At 38.0% G+C, this 20,690-nt stretch overlaps 1 protein-coding gene across 1 annotated transcript in view; it reads right to left on the bottom strand.

Annotated features, from left to right (window-relative positions):
- Window positions 1-1,882: 1,882 nt before the first annotated feature.
- The window catches only part of LOC117871722 (TCR gamma alternate reading frame protein), a 41,445-nt gene continuing 22,637 nt past the window's right edge, over window positions 1,883-20,690 (bottom strand). The window contains exons 6-9 of the mRNA XM_034759493.1: window positions 11,352-11,451; window positions 4,362-4,667; window positions 2,775-2,828; window positions 1,883-2,024 (exon numbers count right to left, since the gene is read on the bottom strand). Coding sequence (XP_034615384.1) covers window positions 1,891-2,024; window positions 2,775-2,828; window positions 4,362-4,667; window positions 11,352-11,451 — 594 coding nt within the window. The 3' untranslated portion in view covers window positions 1,883-1,890. The remainder of the gene's footprint in view (window positions 2,025-2,774; window positions 2,829-4,361; window positions 4,668-11,351; window positions 11,452-20,690) is intronic.

A 20,690-nucleotide genomic window follows, 5' to 3' on the forward strand; every position in this document is an offset into this window, starting at 1 on the left:
AATGAAATCATAGTACAAAATAAGTCTCAATGGTAAGTAGTAGGTGCTTTAATACAACATCAAACAAATATTTTTCTTTCAAACTCAGGCCTGATTCTCAGTTGCAGAGCTATGATAATTTACATCAGCTGAGGATCTGGCCTGATCAGAACAAACTTGGCTTATTAAAGTTAGTGGATTGTGCTGTGTCTTCTTGTGTTCTGGACTGCAACAGCAGCAATAGAGGTGTGTTTCGTTTTGTTTTTCTCCAAAATATAAATGTGTACTAGAGTCCATTGAAATTGTATATAAAGTATTTGGTCCACAGATAGCTTTGTAGCTATTTATTTTCACTTAAGCAGCCCAAGCCAGCCAATTTAAATGCCAGTATGTTTGAAAAGTTTCAAGGCTAAGACATTACCTACTGAATAAGGGCCAGACTCTCCACCCTTATATTGAACAGTATGTAGTATCCTAATCTATGACTAATCCTGTTGATTTCATTGGGCAAATTACTCTAAAATGAGTGGGAATGGCAGAATTTGGTACAAAATACTTTGTTTTCCTGAAAATGTGTCATCGTTTGAAAACAGAATGATTTTAGTTACAGTATGTGTTTCCCACTTCCCTGTTCCATAGGAAATTATTTTATAAATTGTTTTGTTGGTTAAATAATGGAAAACACATCCTATGTATGATGCAGGAAATAACACAATTGTTTGCTTTAAAGAATTTTAACCTCTTGAGAAGTAAATATAAGTATGCAGAGCCCGTCTAATCTTTATACAGGATGTGGGAATACTAAGCACATAGCTGCACAAATTATTGAAGTAAAAGATATACTGCTAATTGTGTATATATGTAAAATACAGCGAATATGATTTTTCCTATATGGATACTGCAAACATTCAGGGTCCAATGTGCTTGTACTTATGCCAATAATTTGCCCAGACTTGGACAAAAATTTTAGAACAGATTAATATTAATGATTTTATCAAAATAAGGACTTGCAAAGTTTGGAGAGGAGTTCAGAGTGATACCCGAGAACTCTTACCTTTATTTATTGGTTTAAAATGAACTGTTTGAACTTACAGTATGCATTGAAGAGAGTATTTCACTTTTTGAAATTCTTTAGGCATATACTGAAGAGGGTATATCTAGTTAACATTGTATTTCATTCATTATAACTTGTATGTTGTTAAAAGATATAATATGGAAGATTGCCATGTATGAGGCAAGTGTAGGTGTTGAGCTTTACCATTGTCTTCCAGACTTGTGTATGTCTGTCTTGAAAAATCTTTTTAAAAAGTGTTTAGATTTCCTTTAAATAAATAAACTGGACAGAATATTTTGTAATGCTGAATTTTATTTAAAATACATTAATCTTCAATTTTTAAAAAACAATTACTCATATTTCAAAGCCTGTTTTTGTTTTATAAAGGAAATAAATGAAATTAATAGAAATGAAATGACAAATGATTTAAAATGACAGATTAGGACTCCACGCCTGCTAATGATTATAGCGGTGAGTTTTTTCCATTGACTTCCCTGAATGTAGTTGGCCTATCCACATCCAAAAAGTTGCTTGTGTGCACAAGTGTTTTTGCAGGATAAGAGCCTAAGAGACTGATCGTGCACTGCTTTGTGATGCAAAATTCCCATTGAAATCAAGGAGTCCTTTAAGTTCTACAGTTACAAAATTAAAAGAATAAAATAGAAAAAATGAACACGTCAAACTGTTCACTCTCAAGCAGAAGAAGCCATCTGTGCTAACTAGAGAATAAACCAACAAAATCAAATTGAAATGCACATCTTGATATTTAGAGCCAGGGGTTTCATATGAACAGGCTTAGGGCAAAGCAAAGTAAATTTCAGACAAAAATGCTGAGTTTGGAAGGTGCAAGGAGAAGTTTAAGGTTTCTTTCCCTGGCGCTTGATTGGACTTTGCATCCTGTACATGAAGAAGAGTACGATGACATAGTACATGGTGCTTTTCAGGAGAAGGACAATGTATATTAAATATGCCGTCCTGTGCATGAACCGCTCTGTAATAGCAACACAAAATTAAAAAAACCCAAACAGTTAATGGTGCATATTTTACAGCCTCAAAGAAAAATAAGTATAAAACCATGAATGAGTGTCTGCTAACCAGGTCTACATTCCGAATATACCTGCCCATCCAGCAGAGCTGATAGAAAAGAGGCACTCTGAGTGCTGGTATCGCTACTATCTGCTAAGGAGTAAGCATGATGCTAGTGCTTCTGGCATTGACAGCTTATAATAGGGTGTTGCCATGATTTTAGGCCAAAATTTTGAGACCTGGAAGTTTCTTCTAAGTCCATATTCAAGCAGCTAAATAAAAGTGGTTTGATTTTAAGACTTCCTGATCACCCACAAATTGTACTGAAATAAGTTGGGTCATTAAGCATTCAGCACCTTTACGCACCATTTGAAAATGTTGGCCTTGGATGCTTTTATAATTTAACATGTTAAGTATTAGATTAAAGAACAGTTGCATGTGTAGGCTAAAAAAAATGACACGTGGCATGTTAACAGAGCATAACTAATACCACCAAAGCATGTATTTCAGCAGAACCTAGTGTTTAACCTGAGCTACCCATGGGCATTAGGTACTGGACACACTGCAAATGTTAACTTACAGCAGTGTTCCACACCTAGAATAATTGTGTGTGGACTATTGACAAAAACGAAAATATTCTCTTTGTATTAACCATATGAAATAGTGCTTAATTCTTAACTATATTGTAGAGAAAATGAGAATTGGACACAATTACCTATGAAAAGTCTGTTGGTACAGTCTGCTGTGCTTTGAGGCGCTATGGAGGTGCCTGAAAGGATAGAAGCATAACATGTAAAGAGGGCTTTAATTGTCAAATGGGATTCTTGTTGCAAATTAACACACTCCTTTCTTGACAGAAGTTTAAAGAAAAAAAAGATGGTAAAAGTATTATAACTACAGTGACTCAAATATGGAAAGTTAATATTTTAAAAAATAAGTACCTAGATTCCATCCAGAGTAAATGCTCAGTAGCATGTAATTTATGTGCAAAACCAAGTAGAGATAAAACTGGGAAAAATGCATATGCTCCTGCAAGTGAGTACTTGTATGCCTTATATAGAGATTTAGGTACTGATGTTGCAATCAGATCAGTCAGTGCAGACCTCTGACCCTTTAGGAGCTCAATTGCAGTCTTTGCATTTACATGGGTGCCGGGGCCTGGACTATCAGATCTGATTGCAGGGTCTGGACATTGGCCCTTCTGTGTATGCAAGTTTCTGTTCATGTAACGGCAGATGCATTTTGTCCCATCAAATTACTCAGTTGTGTTTGCCCCTTTGCAATGTATATGTATACTCGGCCGATAAAAACCTGTCCGCCTTATTTTGTCTCTAGTCAGAGGGAGCCTGAGATTGTTGGCATTCATGGTAATGTTGTTTAATAGCTGTACAAGAGACAGACTGTATCCTCATCAGGATTATTTTCTTCTAAGGCCCATCTCTTAGGCCTTTTGGATGGGCAAGAGGGGGATGGTCAATAAGTCTATTTTTCTATTGTATTTGAAATAGATAAATTTGTATCTTCTCTTATTAATTGCCTCCATGCTGACTGAGACCTGGGGGTAAGATACATACTGCAAATCAATAAATAACCTGAAAATATATTTTTATCAGAAGGCACTTTGAGAACTGAAATGTAAGGATTATGGGCCAGATTCTGAGCTAGTGTCAACTGGCCTGGCTCTATTAACTTGACTAGAGCTATGCCAGTTTACACCATCTGAGAATCTAGCTATGTGGGAATAGAAGTTGGAAAAATACCTATTCAATCAAAAGAACGGAGAAAGATTTTGTGCTTAAAGATCTAAACCTGATCTCAAATAAGAATCAAACAGAAATTACGGTACTTCTCTTAATTTATTTTCTCTTTCTCTTGCCTTTTCTTTTTGATTTTGGTTTGTGTAATTATTCTGGTCTGTTTTAATAAGCTAGATGCTGTGTGTGTTACTTTTCTTGCAATATATACAATATACAGCACTTGTTCAAAACCAAACACTCTAGCCCAGGTCTGTGGCTGGTGTAAAACTACAGAGCTCCATTGAGTTCAGTGGTGTTACGCTGATTTACACTAGTTGAGCCAACATTTTCTTTCATTCTAGAAAGATTTTAAACTGAGGGAGAGAAGCCAAAACTGAGCTTTTGATGGAGATAGCCCACTTATGGAGAGATGGAAACTAATATTGGCCTGGAGAGCGGAAACCCTTTTAGGAACAGTAATGAATTTTATTGTTTTATTGTAAAGAAGCAGTGAACTCTCTAAATATAAATATATATAGAACTAGTTTTAATAATATAGTATATACCTGGAGATGCGGTGGGGACAGAATCCGCTTTGCTTTCATGTTGATAGTGGCAGCGATAATTCTTGTTGCTATTTTTATCTACGGTCAGCCAGCTGCTTATTGAGTATGATTGTCGATTGTCATCAGGGGGCCAAATTTCCCCAAACACTGCATTTTTCTCTGCATTCTCCTTGTCGTCTTTCCAAGTCACTTTAATAACATTTGGGTAAAAATCCTCAATGAGGCATATGTGTGTTACTTTCCCATCTTTTTCAGTAAAAGGAGGCAGGACCTGGACCTTTTTGGAATCGAGTTTTGCTTCTGTTTCTGGATTTATTTTAGAGAGAGAAATGAATTTATTAGAAATTAAGTAAATTCAGAATTGCAGTATACATGGTATGCTGTGCTTTTGAAACAATAAAGAATTCAAAGATTTGAAAGTGAAGAGAGAGGCAATTTCATTTCTTGCATCCAATTCCTCCAAATTGCACTCATGCACACAATCTTAACTCTGAGTTCAGCATGAGAACAATATCTCATTGCCAAACATATTTGAACTACTTAAAGTCTATAATATATTGTAGCTGCCTATTAAATTCTGAAGATGGGAGTAAATTATCCACTTATGAGTTACAGCTTTAGGGAGTTGGAATTGCAGAAGTTTACATGCTTGAATTGAATGCAGGTTTTTGTGGAACAGAAGAATCTGTGAGAGTGCCCACTAACTTAGCTTCCAGACTCCAAACATATTAAACACTTTTTGAATGAATGCTGAGTACAGCTTTATGTTCTGGTTCATTTCAAAACATTTGTGACTTTGAAAAATATCCCCTTTATTTACCCAAAATGTGTGTATAAAAGACACCGTGATAGTGAGAGGAAGGGTACATCTACACTGCAATAAAAGACCTGCGGCACAACCATGACTGGCCCAAGTCTCCTGATTCTGACGTGCAGGGCTTGCGTAGCACGGCTAAAAATTGCATTGTTGTTGTTTCGGCTTGAGCTGGAGCGCAAGCGCTGAAACCCAACAATGGAGGTGATCTAAGAGCCCGGGCTCCAGTCAGAGCCTGAATGTCTACACTGCAGTTTTTAGCACCAAAGCCCGAGACCACCAACCCGAGTCAATTGACCCAGGCTCTGAGACTTGGTGCCACAGGGTTTTTATTACAGTGTAGATGTACCTGAAGGGAAGGGTATTAAAGATTCCACAAACCTTATTAATGAGGCTTCTCTTTAAAAATCACTAGAATATTTTATCAGGAGATAAATTTGCCCTGAACTAACTCATATACTATTTAAGAACCTTGGTTAACACTTTTAAAAAGAGAGTTAAAAAAGTAATCTTTAAGCCTTTTCCACACTAAGAAATTTAACCTTTGTGAAAACATTTTTTATCAATTATTCACCTTAAAATGATATAAGACCATATAAGATATGTTCTATTGCAGACCCAGCCAATACAATTTTGGAGAAACTGTTGCTGAACGCCATTTGGGGATATTACAGTAAATACATTAACATAAATCACTCAATGACAAATATCAATTACGAAATTATCAAGGATAATACACCCTGAAATGACTTTGTTTATGTATTTGGCAAATGTAATGGAGTGTTATGCATAATGCTCAACACTTCTGAAAATCAAGTCACTTAAATGCCCAAATAAGTAATTCGGAGCCTAACTTTAGTCAACCACTTTTGAAAATCTTGATTATGAAGTATTACTAACAATGGAACTCTCAATGGAACTCAGCTATCAAATCTTTGCTGAGGAATAGAGGGTATGTTGCTGCTTGTGTCCAAATCCTGGAGTGAATTAGCAAAGTGCCTATTAGTGAATTTCTGCTGTATCTCCTAAATTATTTTAAAATTCGGCCACAGTATTAATGTTGTTACTCTAGAAATAGAGCTTTAAAAATTGCAAAAAAATCATTTTTTTTTCACTTCATAAAATTTTAAAAAATTGCGGCCTGCTATAGGATTGGATAAAATACAACCAAAAATATTTTTTATTAAAAGTTTGAGCTAGAAAGGATGACAATTTTATTTCATCCCCAAGTTTGTATAAGTGCATGAAATAACACTGAACAAGGCCAGAAAATACTTCCTTGCTAAAATCATTATCTGTCTGCTCGTTTCATATGGCTGACATTAAACAATACATGTTTTTAAACAGTATATTGAATTTACTAGTTTTCACAAGAAGTGAGCAGGTTCAAAACACTTTTACTGCTGCTAATTTCTGTCTCCTGTTTGTCACTGTGGGCTATAACCAAGAGAATAAGGTTCCCAACCCAGCTAACTGCCAAAGAAATATTCTCTACAGAATGAGGCAACGTTCTCATGTTATAAATGTGCATCACAAAGAAGAAACGGAAGGTTGTTGATATTTCAGTAGTGTCGAAGGTCCCCAAATGGGCACCATGAATTCTGTGCATTCTCTATTTGTTCCAACACTTAACTGCAACAAAATAGTTGGCCTATACTCCACAAAACATGTTGATTGGAATTTTTAAAGGCAGTAAGAAGGGATTTAGGTGCCCAAATCACCTTGAAATTCAGGCTCCTTTGATAATGTCAGCCATTGTCTTTAGTCAACTGAGACACAAATAGATTAATACTAAGGCCCTGCTCCCGCAAAGTCATAGACTCGTAGACTTTAAGGTCAGAAGGGACCATTATGATCATCTAGTCTGACCTCTTCCACAACGCAGGCCAGAGAATCTCACCCACCCACTCCTGTAATAAACCCCTAACCTATGCCTGAGTTATTTAAGTCCTCAAATCATGGTTTAAAGACCTCAAGGTGCAGAGAATCCTCCAGCAAGTGACCCTTGCCCCAAGCTGCAGAGGAAGGTGAAAAAGCTCCAGGGCCTCTGCCAATCAGCCTTGGAGGAAAATTCCTTCGCGACCCCAAATATGGCGATCAGTTAAACCCTGAGCACGTGGGCAAGACTCACCAGCCAGCACCCAGGAAAGAATTCTCTGTAGTAACTCAGATCCCACCCCATCTAACATCCCATTACAGACCATTGGGCATATTTACCTGCTAATAATCAAGCTAAATTAATTGCCAAAATTAAGCTATCCCATCATACAATCCCCTCCATAAACTTATCAAGCCTAGTCTTGAAGCCAGATATGTCTTTTGCCCCCACTACTCCCCTTGGAAGGCTGTTCCAGAACTTCACTCCTCTGATGGTTAGAAACCTTCATCTAATTTCAAGTCTAAACTTCCTAATGTCCAGTTTATATCCATTTGTTCTTGTGTCCACATTGGTACTAAGCTTAAATAATTCCTCTCCCTCCCTGATATTTATCCCTCTGATATATTTATAAAGAGCAATCATATCTCTCCTCAGCCTGCTTTTGGTTAGGCTAAACAAGCCAAGCTCTTTGAGTCTCCTTTTATAAGACAGGTTTTCCATTCCTCGGATCATCCTAGTAGCCCTTCTCTTTAACCTGTTCCAGTTTGAATTCATCCTTCTTAAACATGGGAGACCAGAACTGCACACAATATTCCAGATGAGATCTCACCAGTGCCTTGTATAACGGTATTAACACCTCCTTATCTTTACTGGAAATACCTCGCCTGATGCATCCCAAGACCGCATTAGCTTTTTTAATGGCCATATCACATTGGCGGCTCATAGTCATCCTGTGATCAACCAATACTCCGAGGTCCTTCTCCTCTTCTGTTACTTCCAACTGATGTGTCCCCAATTGATAACCAAAATTCTTGTTATTAATCCCTAAATGCATGACCTTGCACTTTTCGCTATTAAATTTCATCCTATTACTATTACTCCAGTTTACAAGGTCATCTAGATCTTCCTGTATGACATCCCGGTCCTTCTCTGTATTAACAATACCTCCCAGCTTTGTGTCATCCGCAAACTTTATTAGCACATTCCCACTTTTTGTGCCAAGGTCAGTACTAAAAAGATTAAATAAGATTGATCCCAAAACCAATCCCTGAGGAACTCCGCTAGTAACCTCCTTCCAGCCTGACAGTTCACCTTTCAGTATGACCTGTTGTAGTCTCCCCTTTAACCAGTTCCTTATTCACCTTTTACTTTTCATATTGATCCCCATCTTTTCCAATTTAGCTACTAATTCCCCATGTGGAACCGTATCAAATGCCTCACTGAAATCGAGGTAAATTAGATCCACTGCATTTCCTTTGTCTAAAAAAAATCTGTTACCTCTCAAAGAAGGAGATCAAAGAAGTTTTATACATGTGCTTAATTTTATGCATTGTGAGTAGTTCCACTGATGTCAAAGCTTGTGAAGGTTCTTCTACTAAAATGGTTTCAGCTTATTTTTGTGCTGTCTGGCTATTCTAGAGTTTTCTGAAACTATTTGGAACTGAACCAGACTATAACCCTGTATGTAATTAGGGTTGTGTCAAAAAGTATTTAAAATATCTTGAAATTAGAAGCAAATAAACATACTTGAGATGTAAGACCACCTAACCAAGAAAAATCTCCTCATTAAAGAACTTTCCCTCATTTTGGAAATTGTCACCAAAAAGGGAATTGATTTTTCTCTTCTTTCCAATTTAGATCCTCATGCTCCAGCACTAATTAGTTCAACATTTGGGGCTCAATCTTACATTCCAAATGCACCATAAGCACCCAGGAATACAGGATTGGGCTTGAACAGTAGGTTTACCAAATGATTTATTTACTCAAGTCTTGTATGTATTCAAAAAACCTTTACACAGCTTCCTGCCCAGTGATGATGTGCTTTGCAAAATATAATGATTATTTCTGGCATTTCTCTTTAGATGTTTTTAGAAATTGGAGTCACATTTACATGTTGATACTTTTGCAAGCACACATAGTTTTTTGTATTTGCACATGGTTAGATGGGTGTCTATCCAATATAAAATCTGAATTTTGTACATATATAAGCAGTATGTGTGTTTGCATAAGTGGGCAAAATCTGTTTTAAATATCTTGCCTCATTTTAGGTGAGATATAAAACCCCTTAAGCCAATGGGATTTTTTTCTTTGGCTTCAATGGCCTTTGGATAAGACACTTTAAGAAGATAAGACCCTTAATTTCCAAGTCAATTAGAGTTTCCAGTGTGGAGCTACTTATTGTTTTGGTCCAACTTAATTTTTCAAAACACCTCGCTTGTCTAATTTATTTAAGTGGAATTTTTAACAATGATGGCGTGTTTTAAAAGAGTATACGTGCTATATTCCTATTACTCTAAGTATCACTTCTCTTTTTTAAGAGGGTAATTAACTTTGGGCCTCTTAGTTTCACTTCTTGTGCAAAAGAAATTCCTATTAGTTTCAATGGGAGGTTTTCTAAAATGAGGATTGCAGGGTTAAGTTATAATTGACTCACTGATAACTATTTTTGTGTGTGTTTGCAATCTGCATGCCACTTATAGGTAAACTCTCATACGTAAATAATGTTGATGTTCTAGTTGAGAACAAAGTCCATTATGCCATCAGAATATATTAAAAAATAAGTAAATGGTATGCTTGCAATTTTAATTTTTCATTATGTGCTTTGTACAGCAAAGTGCTGAATGTGCCTGTGAAGTTCTGAATGCTTCTCATTTCCCATTGAAACCAATGGACATTGAGGGTGCTCAGCACCTGGTATTATTTACACCCAAAAGAGCAAAGGATTGTTATGACATTTCTCTGTTGCTGGCCAGTGACTTATGATTTCATTAACATTAGTGTTCCTAATAAATTATTACACTCAATGCAAGAACGTACACTGGCTAAAGTATTGAGCTTATTTTGATAGATTTTGCCATTATGAAACATTTAAAGTAGTTTGACTAAAAACTTTCTAAAAACTTACCAGTTACAACAAGTTTTGTGCCAGTTCCAAAGATTTTTGCAGCTCCCACAGTGTTACAACTTACTACAAAAACGGCCCAAGACATGTCTATTCAGAGGGATCAGATCTGAACAAATATTGCTAAATAGGCACAACTGAGAGCCAGTTAATTCAAGCAAAGAAATGGTGGAATTTTCAATGTATTTTTCAGAGTGAGCTTACATTGGTCTTTTCAAATACTGTATATTAATATTAATTTGGTAACTTTTAAATTATGTTTAAAAGAAAATCATTCATTTCATTGACAGAGAGGATTGGGTTGACATTTGAGACCTAATGTTGGACTTGTACTATTTTCTCTTTCCTAATAGACTGATGGAAAAGGGTATTTCAGTTAAATTCTGCTGCATGCTCGGTGTTTTTGTCCCTGTACTACCAGAGTGGTCAAATTGGTGCATTTTAAAAATCCCAGTATAAATAAACATATAATTAGAAAAAAATACTAATTTTACAGTACACTGTGACCTATCCCCTTTTCTCAAGATGTTTCATGACATCTTTCCACACATTAACTTCTTACATCTCCTGACTGATACATACTTCTGATACGGGATGATAAATCCTGGTCACCGCACTAAGCAGAGTTAAGGGGATTTCTCTAGGAGAACTACATGATGGACGGGAAGATGAAATCTTTTCCCCAACCTAGCTAGAGCATCATAGCCCAGGAGCTTTAGTAAAGTCCATGCAGTTGCCCACCCACTGAGCAGGCGTTTTGGCCAGTTGATCTCACTAGTCACAGACCCAATGGCCATTCCATGCCCTCACCACTCCTCTATCCCCGATCCCCACTGTTCTTTGGTGCATGAGGGTACCCTAGAATTGCCTCTTTGGCTTGCCCCCCCACCCCCAGGATGGAACCATGGATGTTCTGGTCTGGGGTATTGACCCCTACACAAGAGAACAACCCAGCTTTGTCTCAGGATGAATAAAAAACCCCTCTATATCAATAATTGTCAATGTGAATTCTGTACATTAGCTTCACATTTAGATAGTAAAGACATTCATTCTTCTGCTGTAGATTGCATATCACATTTCCATTGTCAATTATCCTTTTTGAATAAATTGTGCTCTGCAGTCTCTAATTTTATATTATCACAAGTAACTTTTTCTCTATGCTACTATAGAACTTACTTGAAACAATGAGCTTTGTGCCAGAGCCGAAGACTTTGATATAATTGTTCTCACTGTGTTCATGTGCTTTGCAAAAACTCATGGGCCAGATCTTCTGCTGCTGGAAATCAAAGGAGCTTCATTGAGGATCTGGCCCATATAGCTGAATATAGCTTCATATTTTTTGATGTGCAATTGTGAATAGAAGTTGACAATCACTTTAATATACTAGACTTGTGAATAAAATAGCTTTTCTTTACAAAATGGTAAATACTTGATCCTGTATTCCGCTGGCACCCCAAACTCCAATAGATAGCATTATATGTTTGGAGTACTTTAGAAGCAGACATGCAAAATGAGTCAAAAACTTCAAATGCGTTCTACATATCAAAGGCTTAGAATTTTCTCGTGCTTGGATCCCTCAGCATCACTTGAAATTTCTATTTTTCTCTTAGAATGAATTTAGGGTATGTGAATGGTGCCAAATTGACAGCACTGGAAACTACCTATATTGAAAATACTTCAGCATTCTACAATAGTGGTCCAGTGCTTAATAATGCTATTGTAAAATGTGCTGAGTGATTTTGGACTATTGCTGGAGAATCTATTTTATTTAGTGTTGGATTTCTCACCAGATCCTAACAGTGTGTTTGAAATCTGTTTGCAAAGGTCACCTTTAAAGGATGAGATGGTAAATTATTCTTAATATCCCTTAAGTTCTTGGTATTTCTGATACAAGTGTCATCAATAATGCCTGTCATGATGAAGTTTTTTAAGGTGGACACCTGTCCTCTGAAGATTCTTTGCTCACAACTGCACATCACTTTCTGCCATAAATTTGGATTTGGTCTTTTAGGACCAATGGGGTTTGGATCAGATACTTATATATTTTTTCTATAAGGAGTTTATGTTCAGTCAGTAATGTCAAAAATCAGTACCTAGAACTGTTTGAGAAGGCAGCAAACTGATTTAAACCAGCCCTAGACTACTTGAGAATCTTATCAGCAAAATAAATCAGTAATAGTAGCTCCTTTGTACGTTATAACTAATGATCTGCACTGATCACTCCGTTCTTAATGCACTTTGTTTTACAAAATCCCAAGTAACTTCCATCATATAATGTGAGATATGATCTTTGGACAACCTTTTAATAAGCATTCCAAATATTTTTCCATTTATTTTTTCTATGAAAGAATGTAAAGTTTTGGTGAATTATTTTTCTTATTTTAAACAAAATGACTAAGTACTTCTGAAAGTTGTCAGATAGCATTGTAGACTGAATCCCTTCCCTCACAGGATAGATACAACACAGGCAGGGACAGGAGAAGCTTCTTCACACCATCCCACCGAGCCATGTCATTTTTGTCCTGGAAGGACAACCTCTAGAGATGAGGGGACAGTTCAGTCTCCAATTCACTCTTTGGCTTCTGCACCGAGCCTGCCATTAGTATCAGGTTTTTTCTAGAATATTGCATTCAGAAGAATCCAGTTATTCCATTTTAATGTAAACTTCTTTAATGATGACTAGATGCACTTTAATGGATACAATAAGAGAAGCACCATTATTCCCATGTCATGCTCATTGATAGCAGCAAGCTTGGTTCTGTTTCCAAATCTTTTTACTCATCTATTCCACTAAGCAAGAATTAGGAAGACTTCTGGTAGGTCCTAACCCTGCTCTCACTTATACTGGTGTAAATCTGGAGTAACTCCATTTTAAATGAATGGAGGGAAGTCAGTTTAAAAAGAGGAATGATGAGTGTGAGAGCAAAATCAGGACTGCTCACTATATATGACTTTAATAGCAATTTCTGCTTGTTCAGTATACTTGTGAATAATGTTGTCCATGCTAAGAAGTACGGTTATACAACATGGGTAAAATCCTGGCCAAAAGTCATTGCCATTGAGTTCTGTGGAGTCGGGATTTCACCTCATCTTCTTAGAATGGAAAAGCCCCTATTCCTATAATTCTGGAGTCAAATTCAGCCCTGGGCACAAACCGCCACAATTTCTTCTGATTTTACTTAGAGTTGTGCCAGGGTCTGAATTTCTCCATGATCTCAGTGTTATTTTTCCTCTTAGGAGGAACTTACTTAGCCAATATTTGATATTTCTCTTTGAGAAGATATTTTGTTACTAACACATTTTATTATATCCAGGTCAGTGGTAAATGATAATCAAGTGAGCAATCTTAAGTCTTCATGCTGTAATAAATAATCTGCACATGTCACTGACATGGTTCTCCATTCCTTTCACAGTCAAAAGAGCTGGTAAAGCTCTGGGAGTTTTGCCTGTCAAAGAGTGCAGGATCTTATACAAGTAAGAGGATTTAGGAAAACTGTCCATTGTAAACTATAATGCTAACTAAATTGTAACTACATTCTTAATACCATAGAATATTCACTTAAAGCAACATGCTGATCCTGATCTGATATTTTTAGAATGAATTATGATAGTGTATTTATTTTAATTGGCAGCATTACAACAATTTACCTTTAGTTGAGAGCTATAGGGGTACTAAGGTAAACTTGATTTTGAATTGAGGTTTAAAATAGACTGACCGTTCTAATTTCTGAGACAATAAGGATATGATTTTCCTTTGTCCTGTGTTTGTGCAGTCAGTTATACCAATGCAAACTGGGTGTAACGTTCAACTTAATCAGAATGATAGCATTTCCCACTGACTTTTTATGAGCATAAGTGACATCCAAGAGAAAGGCAAAGAAGACTCAGACCCCAAAAATATATTGTTAAACACCTATTAAGTGTCAGTTTGCCTGCAATGCCAAGGTACTTCACACAAGATGACAATCTCTAGGCCAAATTCTTTCACTAACACTGGTGAAACTACAAAAATTCAGCTATGAAGATACTGACTACTTCAGAGATTGCTTCTTTTGTTTTAATTGAGAAGCATCATGATGTTACTTCTTTCAGAGTTGTTTAATTTTATGCATGTTTATGAATTTTAGTTAAAGAATTTGAATAATATCAAAGCTAAGACAAATTTTTGCAACTAGACCAAGGACCCGCATGCTTATGGCAGCACATCCTCTGAAAAATGACATTTAACAGCTGAAATATTAGAAATATTCATTATCTTGAAAAAATCTACTTTAAATTTATCGGTAAATATTGCAGGTTTGCTCTGGGATTGAAAAGTTGATGTATTTGGGATCAGATCCCAGGAGGTGCAAAGAGCCCTAACTTGCACTGAAGCGTACATAAATTGATGGTGTTCAGCACCTCACATTAAGTGCTCAGTACTTCACAAGATTGAGCTTACAGTTGTTGACCTTACCTGTGATAAAAGGCTTTTCAATTATCACAATAAGTCTCTTTATCTTAGCATTACTGTAATTACCACATAACTTACCTGTTACAATGAGTTTGGTCCCAGAACCAAATACTTTGGTGCGATAGCCACTAGAAGTATCACAGTGAGCAAATCCTTTGCAAAATACTGTACAGATCTAGTATCTTTATACTGATGAACCTGTAGCTGTTGCTTTAAAAAATTCTGATTTGCTATTTAAATTGCTTTCTGGTCTTGCAATAAAATAGTAAATAAGGAGAGTGCATGTAAAATAATGTGAAAACTGTGGAGGCCATTTTCAAAGGTGCAAAAGAAACTTAGACATGGTTAAGTTAGATGTGCCATTGAAAATCTGTCCCTAAGATTAATCTGTTTCAATATGGTTTAGATTGGCTGTTTCTAATAATTTGTGGAAAGGAACAAATTACTTTTAAATTGGGGTCCACAAGCTGAGGTTATAAAATTAAGCCTGCATGCTGCCATCGTTCCATGATGGTGCTCCTAATGATAACGATAGATTGAGGGTAGAATATAGCTCTTAATTTGGGTATTTTCATGAGAATTATTTTGGCTAACTTTTGCCATTTGGTGTAATCAGAAATATTCCCCAACAGAAAACATTGCTTTACATAAATATTTGTTTGTCTCAGGGACAAGGTACCCAGCAAGGACGATTTAGCAGTATCTGGAGGGAATAATAAACTTAATTAAAGACCCAGAATTCTCTCAATTCCAATAAATCCAAACATGGCTAAAACCTTTTACCAATTGGAAATCATCTTTAAAAAATAAAATTGAGAATCATATTATTGTCTCAATTATTGTATTTTATTAAAAGGATTACTGTAGCACATATACCTTATGTTTATGTAAAAAAGAAGAACACCTCTTTATTTCCCATCACTACATGGAATCAACAAGATTTACTGCATTTTGGCCGCCTTTTGGCCTTTAATTAAGCACATGCTTAAATACATTGCCGTATGCGAATGGTTCCTGAACTGGAGCTTTTTTTAGGAAAGAGAAAACAATTGCATTAAGATATTACTACTAGAAATGTACCTTTTAATGCTACCTAATGGCCAGATCCTCCAAGGGCTGATGATCCTCAACTCCTATTTAAATGAATGAGCATTAAAGAAGCTCAAAACTCATATGATGGGGTGCTAAATAAACGGTATTGTACAAAAACCATAAGTTTTACATTTCACATTTACTGCTAACAATAAGTGTTTCCACTTCTGAATATTTTTGCACAATCACCTCACAGTGTAACAATACTAAACAAGCTCTCCAAACAATTTACATAATTCTCATTGATTACACAAGTGTAACTGGATTGCTCTGAATTACAGAGACTACTATGGGTGAAATCCTGATCCCAATGAAATCAATTGGAGTTTTGCCTTTGAGTTCTGTGGAATCAGGATTCCACCCAGTATATTTATGAATAACTTGATTTTGTCCTGGATAACAAGCATAGTAAATACAGAGAGTAAATGTATTGAAAACATCTTGAGAAACTTACTTGAAACCACCAGTTTGGTGCCCGAGCCAAAGTACTTTACTCCATACTCACATCATTGAAATCCTCTACAAAAACTAATGAATTATCAGGTTATGAATTTCATAAGAATAAAATTCTGAAGTTCATATTTTTAATACAAAGGTCACAATCTAAAGTAAGCTTGCTGTCAGCCACTTAACTGTGTGAGTATTCAACTGAGTTTATGCACTTTGTGAATTCCTGTGCCACCTGCTACCAAAAATGTGTTTTGCTCCTTGACATACATCACTACATGGCAAATTGAGTGGGGTGATTTCCTGGTCACCACCCGATTCCATTAATATCAGTGGATGAGCAGGATTTAGTCCTGTGATCTCCAATGTGCCTGGATGGGAAGGATGGTTTTGTGGTTAAAGCACTGGAGAGAGACTCAGGAGATTTGCCTTTTCTTTTCTGGCTCTCCCTCTCTGCCCTTGGGCAAATCACAATCTCTGTGCTTCACTTTACATCTTAATGTATAGTTTAGAAAATGACACTTACTAGACAATCTATTATAAATACTGTTATGTACTCAACATTAACTAGCATTTATAGTATTGATCGGACTGTTTAAGTAGCTTTAATCTGATAAAAAATATTACACACAAAAGGGAAAAGATACTTTCCGTAAAAACACTTACTGAGAACCTGAAGACTGTTGCACCTCAGGCAATTTTCCTTCATTAATCATCGTACACTGATATAGTCCTAACAATAACAAACTTTTTAATAATCTCATACCTGCTAAATTGAAACCTGTGCTGTGAATTTTGCACTTGCTGGCATTTGGACATAATTTTAAATGTAAAGCTCTCCATTTCCCTCCGTCCTGATTCTTAACACCTATTCAGTAAATATTCCAGTCTTTTACTCTTGTATTCACTTTATTATTAGGATCATATACTGCCCTCAGTGAACCCCTTGGTGTCCTTGGAAGTTCCATACACAGGTTAAGAGCAATACACGGATTATGTGCAAATTCCTTTTTTAATATTCATTTATTCGGTACAGTTTTTTTGTCCCTTGATTCTATTTACCAAAAGAAAAACCATCAAGAATAAAAATACTTACCAGAAACAACTAATTTGGTTCCTGTGCCAAAGTACTTGATCCAGCTTGAAGTATCACATTGACTTTTCATTTTACAATAAGCTGTGGTACTTTACTTATGCTGCTGTGTCCTTGCTCAAATAACCAGGCACTCTAACCAGTAGCTGGGGAAATACTTCTAATGAAGTTTTCCTCGTTTCTTGACTATTTGGAGAATTTAATTAATTCACATTTTTGTGCCCTCATAAAGCTGATACATAAATTCTCTTCCCAGTGACTCTAATTGCATGTCTTTGCAGCTTTTCTGTTAACGAGTCCTCACTCCTTAAAATGGAAACTAGGAGATGGCTTCTATTTGATTTTAATGTTGTAAAGAGACTGTTGGATCAGGCGGCTCTCAAACATTTTCACTGTGTGGTCCATATATGAAAAGAGAGATTGTCTCATGGACTACAACCCCTCTCACATTCCCAATAGCATTGACCACCTCGTCCTTCTCCCATCCGTAATCACATCACATCTCTGTAGCAATTGCTTACATGGAAAAATGATACCTGGAAAGAATTTCATTCTTAGCTGTATTACTGAAATTTAATAGATGGTAATGAGGAGGAACCAGCATAATGTAATCAGCCAGCTCTCTAGTGACTAGCACAAAGAGCTCCATAGACTGCAGCGAGAAGCTTGTACCCTAGATATATATTTTGCTGTATGTTGGGATTGTTGCAGTTTGTGTTATCAATTTACTGGTATCTTTTTACATGACTGCATGGGGTGGGGGGAAATATTTTCCTCTGCATACACAGATGTTTTGAAACAGAATGGAGATAACATCTGAGAAAGCCCACCTCATTTCAGACAAAAGGTGTGGATGAGAATCTAGCAATTGGAAGGGGACTAATCAGAGTCTTTGATCTTTCTCACAGCCACAGTCACCCCCACCCCCATCCCTACCTCCACCTCACTCACCTGCAGAATAATTCTGAGAAATAACTGAGAATGGGTAAGAAAAATTGAAAAGTAACATACAGAGAGAGGTGGTTGTTTCAAAAAGCTTGTCTACTACCCAAGAGTTTATTGGGAATATCTCTCAGCATTGCAATAGTGCTGGTGAATCTTCACTGGTGAGCCCTGGGAGAACTGGTGTAGTGAGGACAATAGCATTCACTGGCATGTTACCACCATGTCTTCGAGACCTGCTCTGAGCAGGATTAAGTGACATCATCATAAAAACACCAGCACTAGCACTGCTGCACTTGGTGTCCTTGGTGGGGCTGTACTGACGTTAGTGCAACAGCAGGAGGTTTGGACGGTCCCCTCTGGTGTGATCCGGACCAGCGATCTGCTAGGTCACTCCAATCCTTGATTCAAGGAGCCAGTCTTACCTTTCTCTACTGTGAGAACCCCTACTCCTGGAGTGTTCACACACACCCTCTGGCATATAAACTGCTGCTTGGATTGTGCCATAGTCTAATCATGATGCATAATAACTTGCACTGGTGTTGCACTTTCCATCCAAGAATTTCAATGTACTTTAATGCATTAAGTTTCAGTGTCTATGTGAGGCAGGTATTATTCACAGCAAGAGAAACTGAAACGCAGAGAGGATAAGTGACTTGGTCATGCAAGAAAGGGTGCGGAGATTCAGGGGGCAGAGACTCATGAGAAAGAGGAGGAGCTGGGGTGGGGTCACAGTCTTGGTGCTGGTCACCTCCCACTTCTACATAAGTTCCAGCACCCCTGTGGGGGCCCCCAAAATTGACCAGGGCCCTGGGCATGGGTCCCATGGGCCCATGCATTAATCCACTACTGAGTAGAGCAGAAGAATTACATTTCACGTTTAGTTACCACACTCCTGCTAATACACCCATGACTGACGTTCAATTTTATTGCAATAGTGTTACACTGTTGACTCGTATTTAACTTGAGATTCACTATGACCCCCAGATCCCTTTCCACAGTACTCCTTCCCCGGCAGTTATTTCCCCTTTTGAATGTGTGCAATTGATTGTTCCTTCCTAAGTGGAGTACTTTACATTTGTCCTTATTGAATTTCATCGTATTTACTTCAGATCATTTCTCCAGTTTGTCCATTTTGAACTTTAATCCTATCCTCCAAAGCACTTGCAACACCAGGAAGGGCAGCTGTTTAACCCAATCCTTTTGTAGCAGCCAAGATAACCCATGCTCATACCAACTGGGATCACCCTAATGCATCACCACTCAGACACTTCAGTGATGAGCGATAAATGACAATATAAAATAGGATATGGTAGGCAGTAAACTACCAATGGTTTCTGTGATGGATTGTAAGGACTGGTCATAACCTCCTCACTTCTAGGCCCTAGGAGCAGTGAATAAAAGAGAAATATAAGAATCATCCTCTCTCCTCCTCCTGTTCTGACTTTCAATCTGGGCAGCTCCAGTCCCTGAAGACTCCATCTGCAATAAGCACGCTATAGGGTCCTCCCGGTTCAGTTGTGTGGTCAGTCTGCCCATGTGGCATCCCCACAAAGCTACTGAGCATGCTGCAACCTGGTGCTTCAGGGGCTGAGCAGGACTTTCCTTGTAATTGCTGCTCAGTGTTGCCAACTTTGGTAATTTTTCGCTGCCTTGCCTCGTTTTGGAAGGCCTTGGCAGCAAACCTCCCCTGCACATCCCAATAACCCTTTAGTTGGCGACAGGAGACTTTTTGGGTGCTCTCTGGGCGATTCAGATGGGCCCTGTCTCTGCTGCCATGGGTGCCCTTTGTGAATGAGCAGCCACCACGGTGCGTGCACAGCTGGGTGGGGAGGCAGCCAATGGAGAAGTGGGGGCAGGGTATAAACCCAGAATTGTCCCACGTGCGAGTAAGATGCGGTTGCTGCCATGACACCTCCATGGAGTGCACAGGGGCCAGAAGCGGCTCCAGGCACCAGTGCAGCAAGCGCGTGCCTGGGGCGGCAAACCACGGGGGGCGGCCTGCCGGTGGCATGCCTGTGGAAGGTCCGCCGGTCCTGCAGTTTCGGCGGCAATTCGGCGGCGGTTACGCCGAAGCCATGGGACCAGCAGATCACCCGCAGAAACGCTGCTGAATCCACAGGCATGCTGCCAAAGGCTTCCTGACTGCCGTGCTTGGGGTGGCAAAAAACATAGAGCCGCCCCTGACAGGGGCAACAGCTCCCAGCGCCTGTTTCATCCAGTGGAAGGGGGCACCTTTTCCCTCCTACCACCTGGAGCTATTTCCTCTGCTGCTTTGTGCCCCTCCCCCAGCACAGCACCAGTGAGAGAGGGGAAAGGCTGAGTATGGCCTGCCCATAGCCACCGCCATGATTCTAGATATGATTTTATTCTGGTAAAATTATGCATAATTCACAGCACCGTCATAGTAAAAACAGATCAAGTCACTCCATGGTCATGGCCACCTTTGGACCCACTGGCTCAAAGTGAAGTCACGACCTGTTAATGT

Source organism: Trachemys scripta, chromosome 2 (assembly GCF_013100865.1).
Source record: "Trachemys scripta elegans isolate TJP31775 chromosome 2, CAS_Tse_1.0, whole genome shotgun sequence".
In the NCBI taxonomy this organism is placed as follows: Eukaryota; Metazoa; Chordata; order Testudines; family Emydidae; genus Trachemys; species Trachemys scripta.